General features: G+C 54.5%; 1 protein-coding gene across 1 annotated transcript in view; it reads left to right on the plus strand.

The window, feature by feature from the left end:
- The window catches only part of LOC120023048 (actin-histidine N-methyltransferase-like), a 35,673-nt gene extending 35,215 nt beyond the window's left edge, over nt 1–458 (plus strand). The window contains exon 12 of the mRNA XM_038966994.1: nt 36–458. Coding sequence (XP_038822922.1) covers nt 36–458 — 423 coding nt within the window. The remainder of the gene's footprint in view (nt 1–35) is intronic.
- The last annotated feature ends 6,789 nt before the right edge of the window (nt 459–7,247 follow it).

Below are 7,247 nucleotides of genomic sequence, written 5' to 3' on the forward strand. Positions count from 1 at the left end.
GGCAGCTCTCCGGCCGGCCGCCCAATGTACGGTAGGCCCTGATCTTCGCACTAGCGTGCTGCGTGCCGCCGGTGTCTCGCCGTCGGCCTCGAGATCTGAACATCGAGCGGGCGCTCATGTGTCGGCGCCGCGGGCTCTCGAAGTACAGGAGAGGAGAGTGCAGGATGGGAAAAGAGAGAAAACCGGCGGGCGCCGCCCGCCGATATCAGAAGCGAGATAAGTGGAGGATAAAGAACACTATCAACAGACAGGCAAAACGCGCCAGGATCAACTTCCCTATCGCTCCTGGTCAGTACGATAACGGCAACCACACGCGCGGGCACCGGCATCCGCGCCCCGCGACACGAAAAGAACGCTGCCGTGACCCCTGTCTATCCCTCCGGCTCTCGACCCCCTCCTTTCCCCCGCGGCTAGGAAATAGACAACTCCGAGGTAAAATGAGGAAAGACTCCCCCTAGTGGAGGATCCTCGGGGTCACTTCTACACGCCCAACGGAGACGCATCGGGGTGAAAGGAGGAGGATGAAAGGAGGAGCGGATGAAAAGGAGGGGAGGGTGAAAGGAGGGGAGGATGAAAGGAGGGGAGGATGAAAGGAGAGGAGTATGAAAGGAGAGGAGTATGAAAGGAGGGGAGTATGAAAGGAGGGACGGTGAAAGAAGGGAGGGACGGTGAAAGGAGGGAGGATGAAAGGAGGGGAGGATGAAAGGAGGGGAGGATGAAAGGAGAGGAGATGAGAGGAGGGAGGATGAAAAGGAGGGGATGGTGAAAGGAGGGGATGGTGAAAGGAGGGGAGGATGAAAGGAGGAGCGGATGAAAAGGAGGGTGAAAGGAGGAGCGGATGAAAAGGAGGGGACGGTGAAAGGAGGGGAGGATGAAAGGAGGGGAGGATGAAAAGGAGGGGATGGTGAAAGGAGGGGATGGTGAAAGGAGGGGATGGTGAAAGGAGGGGAGGATGAAGGGAGGGGAGGATGAAAGGAGGGTGAAAGGAGGAGCGGATGAAAAGGAGGGGACGTGTGAAAGGAGGGAGGATGAAAGGAGGGGACGGTGAAAAGGGGGGACGATGAAAGGAGAGGGAGGATGAAAGGAGAGGAGGATGAAAAGGAGGGGAAGGGTGAAAGGAGGGGGAGGAATGAAAGGAGGGGACGGTGAAAGGAGGGGCGATGAAAGGAGAGGAGGATGAAAGGAGGGGAGGATGAAAGGAGGGGGGATGAAAAGGAGGGGAGGGTGAAAGGAGGGGAGGATGAAAGGAGGAGAGGATGCAAGGAGGAGTGGATGCAAGGAGGAGAGGATGCAAGGAGGGGAGTATGCAAGGAGAGGAGTATGAAAGGAGAGGAGGCTGAAAGGAGAGGAGGATGAAAGGAGAGGAGGATGAAAGGAGAGGAGGATGAAAGGAGGGGACGGTGAAAGGGGGAGAGGATGCAAGGAGGGGACGATGAAAGAGAGGAGGATGAAAGGAGAGGAGATGAAAGGAGGGGACGGTGAAGGAGGGACGGTGAAAGGAGGGACGGTGAAAGGAGGGAGGATGAAAGGAGGGGATGATGAAAGGAGAGAGGATGAAAGGAGAGAGGATGAAAGGAGAGAGGATGAAAGGAGGGGAGGATGAAAGGAGGGGAGGATGAAAGGAGAGAAGATGAAAGGAGGGGAGGATGAAAGGAGGAGAGGATGAAAAGGAGGAGAGGATGAAAGGAGGGGACGATGAAAGGAGGGGACGGTGAAAGGAGGGGACGGTGAAAGGAGGGGACGGTGAAAGGAGGGGACGGTGAAAGGAGGGGACGGTGAAAGGAGGGGAGGTTGAAGGGAGGGGATGATGAAAGGGAGGATGAAAGGAGAGGATGAAAGGAGAGGAGGATGAAAGGAGAGGAGGATGAAAGGATAGAAGGATGAAAGGAGGGGACATGAAAGGAGGGGACGGTGAAAGGAGGGGAGGATGAAAGGAGAGGAGGATGAAAGGAGAGGAGGATGAAAGGAGAGGAGGATGAAAGGAGGGGAGATGAAAGGAGGGGAGGATGAAAGGAGGGAGGGTGAAAGGAGGGGACGGTGAAAGGAGGGACGGTGAAAAGGAGGGGAGGATGAAAGGAGGGGACGGTGAAAGGGGGTGAGGATGAAAGAGGGAGGATGAGAGGAGAGGATGAAGGGAGGGGAGGATGAAAGTAGGAGCGGATGAAAAGGAGGGTGAAAGGAGGAGCGGATGAAAAGGAGGGGACAGTGAAAGGAGGGGAGGATGAAAGAGGAGGAGGATGAAAGGAGGGGAGGATGAAAAGGAAGGGATGGTGAAAGGAGGGGATGGTGAAAGGAGGGGAAGATGAAAGGAGGGGAGGATGAAAAGGAGGGTACGGTGAAAGGAGGGGAGGATGAAAGGAGGGGACGGTGAAAGGAGGGGACGATGAAAGGAGAGGAGGATGAAAAGGAGAGGAGGATGAAAGGAGGGGAGGATGAAAAGGAGGGGAGGATGAAAGGAGGGGAGGATGAAAGGAGGAGAGGATGCAAGGAGGAGAGGATGCAAGGAGGGGAGGCTGAAAGGAGAGGAGGCTGAAAGGAGAGGAGGATGAAAGGAGAGGAGGCTGAAAGGAGAGGAGGTTGAAAGGAGAGGAGGCTGAAAGGAGAGGAGGCTGAAAGGAGGGAGGATGAAAAGGAGGGAGAGTGAAAAGGAGGGGACGGTGAAAGGAGGGGAGGATGAAAAGGAGGGAGGATGAAAGGAGGAGGATGAAAGGAGGGAGGATGAAAGGAGGGGAGGATGAAAGGGAGGAAGGAGTGAAAGGAGAGGAGGATGAAAGGAGGGGAGGATGAAAGGAGGGGAGGATGAAAGGAGGGGAGGATGAAAAGGAGGGTGAAAGGAGGAGCGGATGAAAAGGAGGGGACGGTGAAAGGAGGGGAGGATGAAAGGAGGGGAGGATGCAAGGAGGAGAGGGTGAAAGGAGGGGAGGATGAAAGGAGGGGACGGTGAAAGGAGGGGAGGATGAAAGGAGGGGAGGATGAAAGGAGGAGAGGATGCAAGGAGGAGAGGATGCAAGGAGGGGACGATGAAAGAGAGGAGGATGAAGGAGAGGAGTATGAAAGGAGAGGGGATGAAAGGAGGGGACGGTGAAAGGAGGGACGGTGAAAGGAGGGGACGGTGAAAGGAGGGGAGGGTGAAAGGAGGGGATGATGAAAGGAGAGGAGGATGAAAGGAGAGAAGGATGAAAGGAGGGGACATGAAAGGAGGGGACGGTGAAAGGAGGAGAGGATGAAAGGGAGGATGAAAGGAGAGGACGATGAAAGGAGAGAGGAGGATGAAAGGAGAGAGGATGAAAGGAGAGAGGATGAAAGGAGAGGAGGATGAAGGAGGGGAGGATGAAAGGAGGGACGATGAAAGGAGGGGAGGATGAAAGGAGGGGACGGTGAAGGAAGAGGATGAAAGGAGAGGAGGATGAAAGGAGAGGAGAGATGAAAGGAGGGGAGGAGGAAAGGGGGGAGGAGAAAGGAGAGGAGGATGAAAGGAGGGGAGGATGAAAGGAGGGGACGGTGAAAGGAGGGTAGGATGAAAGGGAGTGAAAGGAGAGGACGATGAAAGGAGTGAGGATGAAAGGAGAGAGGATGAAAGGAGATGAGGATGAAAGGAGGAGCGGACGAAAAGGAGGGGACGGTGAAAGGAGGAGAGGATGCAAGGAGAGGACGATGAAAGGAAAGAGGATGAAAGGAGAGGAGGATGAAAGGAGGGAGGATGAAAGGAGAGGAGCGGAGGGTGAAAAGGAGGGGAGGGTGAAAGGAGGGGAGGATGAAAGGAGGGGAGGATGTAAAGGAGGTGAAAGGAGGAGCGGATGAAAAGGAGGGTACGGTGAAAGGAGGGGAGATGAAAGGAGGGGACGGTGAAAGAGAGGAGGATGAAGGAGGGGAGGAGAAAGGAGGGGAGGATGAAAGGAGGAGGATGAAAAGGAGGGGAGGATGAAAGGAGGGAGGATGCAAGGAGGGAGTATGAAAGGAGGGAGTATGAAAAGGAGGAGGAGTATGAAAGGAGAGGAGTATGAAAGGAGGAGGAGGAGAAAGGAGAGGAGATGAAAGGAGAGGAGGATGAAAGGAGGGAGGATGAAAGGAGGGAGGATGAAAGGAGGAGGAGATGAAAAGGAGGGGACGGTGAAAGGAGGGGAGGATGAAAAGGAGGGGAGGAGATGAAAGGGAGGAGGATGAAAGGGAGGAGGATGAAAGAGGGGGAGGATGAAAGGAGAGGAGGATGAAAGGAGAGGAGGATGAAAGGAGGGGAGGATGAAAAGGAGGGAGGATGAAAGGGAGGAGGATGAAAGGAGGGGAGGATGAAAGGGGGAGGATGAAGGAGGGGAGGGTGAAAGGAGGTGATGATGAAAGGAGAGGAGGATGAAAGGAGAGAAGGATGAAGAGGGGACATGAAAGGAGGGACGGTGAAAGGAGGAGAGGATGAAAGGAGGATGAGGAGAAGGACGATGAAAGGAGAGAGGATGAAAGGAGAGAGGAGAAAGGAGAGAGGATGAAAGGAGAGGAGGATGAAAGGAGGGGAGGATGCAAGGAGGAGAGGGTGAAAGGAGGGGAGGATGAAAGGAGGGGAGGATGAAAAGGAGGGGAGGATGAAAGGAGGGGAGGATGAAAGGAGGAGAGGATGCAAGGAGGAGAGGATGCAAGGAGGGGAGGCTGAAAGGAGAGGAGGCTGAAAGGAGAGGAGGATGAAAGGAGAGGAGGTTGAAAGGAGAGGAGGCTGAAAGGAGAGGAGGCTGAAAGGAGGGAGGATGAAAGGAGGGAGGATGAAAAGGAGGAGAGGATGAAAAGGAGGGGACGGTGAAAGGAGGGGAGGATGAAAAGGAGGGGAGGATGAAAAGGAGGAGGATGAAAGGAGGGGAGGATGAAAGGAGGGGAGGATGAAAGGGAGGAGGATGAAAGGAGAGGAGGATGAAAGGAGGGGAGGATGAAAGGAGGGGAAGATGAAAGGAGGGGAGGATGAAAAGGAGGGTGAAAGGAGGAGCGGATGAAAAGGAGGGGACGGTGAAAGGAGGGGAGGATGAAAGGAGGGAGGAGGATGCAAGGAGGAGAGAGGTGAAAGGAGGGGAGGATGAAAGGAGGGGACGGTGAGAGGGGGAGGAGATGAAAGGAGGGGAGGATGAAAGGAGGAGAGGATGCAAGGAGGAGAGGATGCAAGGAGGGGACGATGAAAGGAGAGGAGGATGAAAGGAGAGGAGTATGAAAGGAGAGGAGGATGAAAGGAGGGGACGGTGAAAGGAGGGGACGGTGAAAGGAGGGGACGGTGAAAGGAGGGGAGGGTGAAAGGAGGGGATGATGAAAGGAGAGGAGGATGAAAGGAGAGAAGGATGAAAGGAGGGGACATGAAAGGAGGGGACGGTGAAAGGAGGAGAGGATGAAAGGGAGGATGAAAGGAGAGGACGATGAAAGGAGAGAGGAGGATGAAAGGAGAGAGGATGAAAGGAGAGAGGATGAAAGGAGAGGAGGATGAAAGGAGGGGAGGATGAAAGGAGGGGACGATGAAAGGAGGGGAGGATGAAAGGAGGGGACGGTGAAAGGAAAGAGGATGAAAGGAGAGGAGGATGAAAGGAGAGGAGGATGAAAGGAGGGGAGGATGAAAGGAGGGAGGATGAAAGGAGAGGAGGATGAAAAGGAGGGGAGGATGAAAGGAGGGGACGGTGAAGGGGGTAGGATGAAAGGGAGGATGAAAGGAGAGGACGATGAAAGGAGTGAGGATGAAAGGAGAGAGGATGAAAGGAGATGAGGATGAAAGGAGGAGCGGACGAAAAGGAGGGGACGGTGAAAGGAGGAGAGGATGCAAGGAGAGGACGATGAAAGGAGAGGATGAAAGGAGAGGAGGATGAAAGGAGGGGAGGATGAAAGGAGGAGCGGAGGGTGAAAGGAGGGGAGGGTGAAAGGAGGGGAGGATGAAAGGAGGGGAGGATGTAAAGGAGGGTGAAAGGAGGAGCGGATGAAAAGGAGGGTACGGTGAAAGGAGGGGGGGTGAAGAGGGGACGGTGAAAGGAGAGGAGGATGAAAGGAGGGGAGGATGAAAGGAGGGGAGGATGAAAGGAGGGGAGGATGAAAAGGAGGGGAGGATGAAAAGGAGGGGAGGATGCAAGGAGGGGAGTATGAAAGGAGGGGAGTATGAAAGGAGAGGAGTATGAAAGGAGAGGAGTATGAAAGGAGAGGAGGATGAAAGGAGAGGAGGATGAAAGGAGAGGAGGATGAAAGGAGGGAGGATGAAAGGAGGGAGGATGAAAAGGAGGAGAGGATGAAAAGGAGGGGACGGTGAAAGGAGGGGAGGATGAAAAGGAGGGGAGGATGAAAGGGAGGAGGATGAAAGGGAGGAGGATGAAAGGAGGGGAGGATGAAAGGAGAGGAGGATGAAAGGAGAGGAGGATGAAAGGAGGGGAGGATGAAAAGGAGGGGAGGATGAAAGGGAGGAGGATGAAAGGAGGGGAGGATGAAAGGGAGGAGGATGAAAGGAGGGGAGGGTGAAAGGAGGTGATGATGAAAGGAGAGGAGGATGAAAGGAGAGAAGGATGAAAGGAGGGGACATGAAAGGAGGGGACGGTGAAAGGAGGAGAGGATGAAAGGGAGGATGAAAGGAGAGGACGATGAAAGGAGAGAGGATGAAAGGAGAGAGGATGAAAGGAGAGAGGATGAAAGGAGAGGAGGATGAAAGGAGGGGAGGATGCAAGGAGGAGAGGGTGAAAGGAGGGGAGGATGAAAGGAGGGGAGGATGAAAGCAGGGGAGGATGAAAGGAGGAGAGGATGAAAGGAGGGGACGATGAAAGGAGAGGAGGATGAAAGGAGAGGAGTATGAAAGGAGGGGACGGTGAAAGGAGGGGACGGTGAAAGGAGGGGAGGGTGAAAGGAGGTGAGGATGAAAGGAGGGGATGATGAAAGGAGAGGAGGATGAAAGGAGAGAAGGATGAAAGGAGGGGACGGTTAAAGGAGGAGAGGATGAAAGGGAGGATGAAAGGAGAGGACGATGAAAGGAGAGGAGGATGAAAGGAGAGAGGATGAAAGGAGAGAGGATGAAAGGTGAGGAGGATGAAAGGAGGGGAGGATGAAAGGAGGGGAGGATGCAAGGAGGAGAGGATGCAAGGAGGGGACGATGAAAGGAGGGGACGATGAAAGGAGGGGAGGATGAAAGGAGGGGACGGTGAAAGGAAGGAGGATGAAAGGGAGGAGGATGAAAGGAGGGGAGGATGAAAGGAGAGGAGGATGAAAGGAGAGGAGGATGAAAGGAGAGGAGGATGAAAGGAGGGGACATGAAA

Source organism: Salvelinus namaycush, chromosome 28, assembly GCF_016432855.1.
Source record: "Salvelinus namaycush isolate Seneca chromosome 28, SaNama_1.0, whole genome shotgun sequence".
Taxonomy (NCBI): domain Eukaryota; kingdom Metazoa; phylum Chordata; class Actinopteri; order Salmoniformes; family Salmonidae; genus Salvelinus; species Salvelinus namaycush.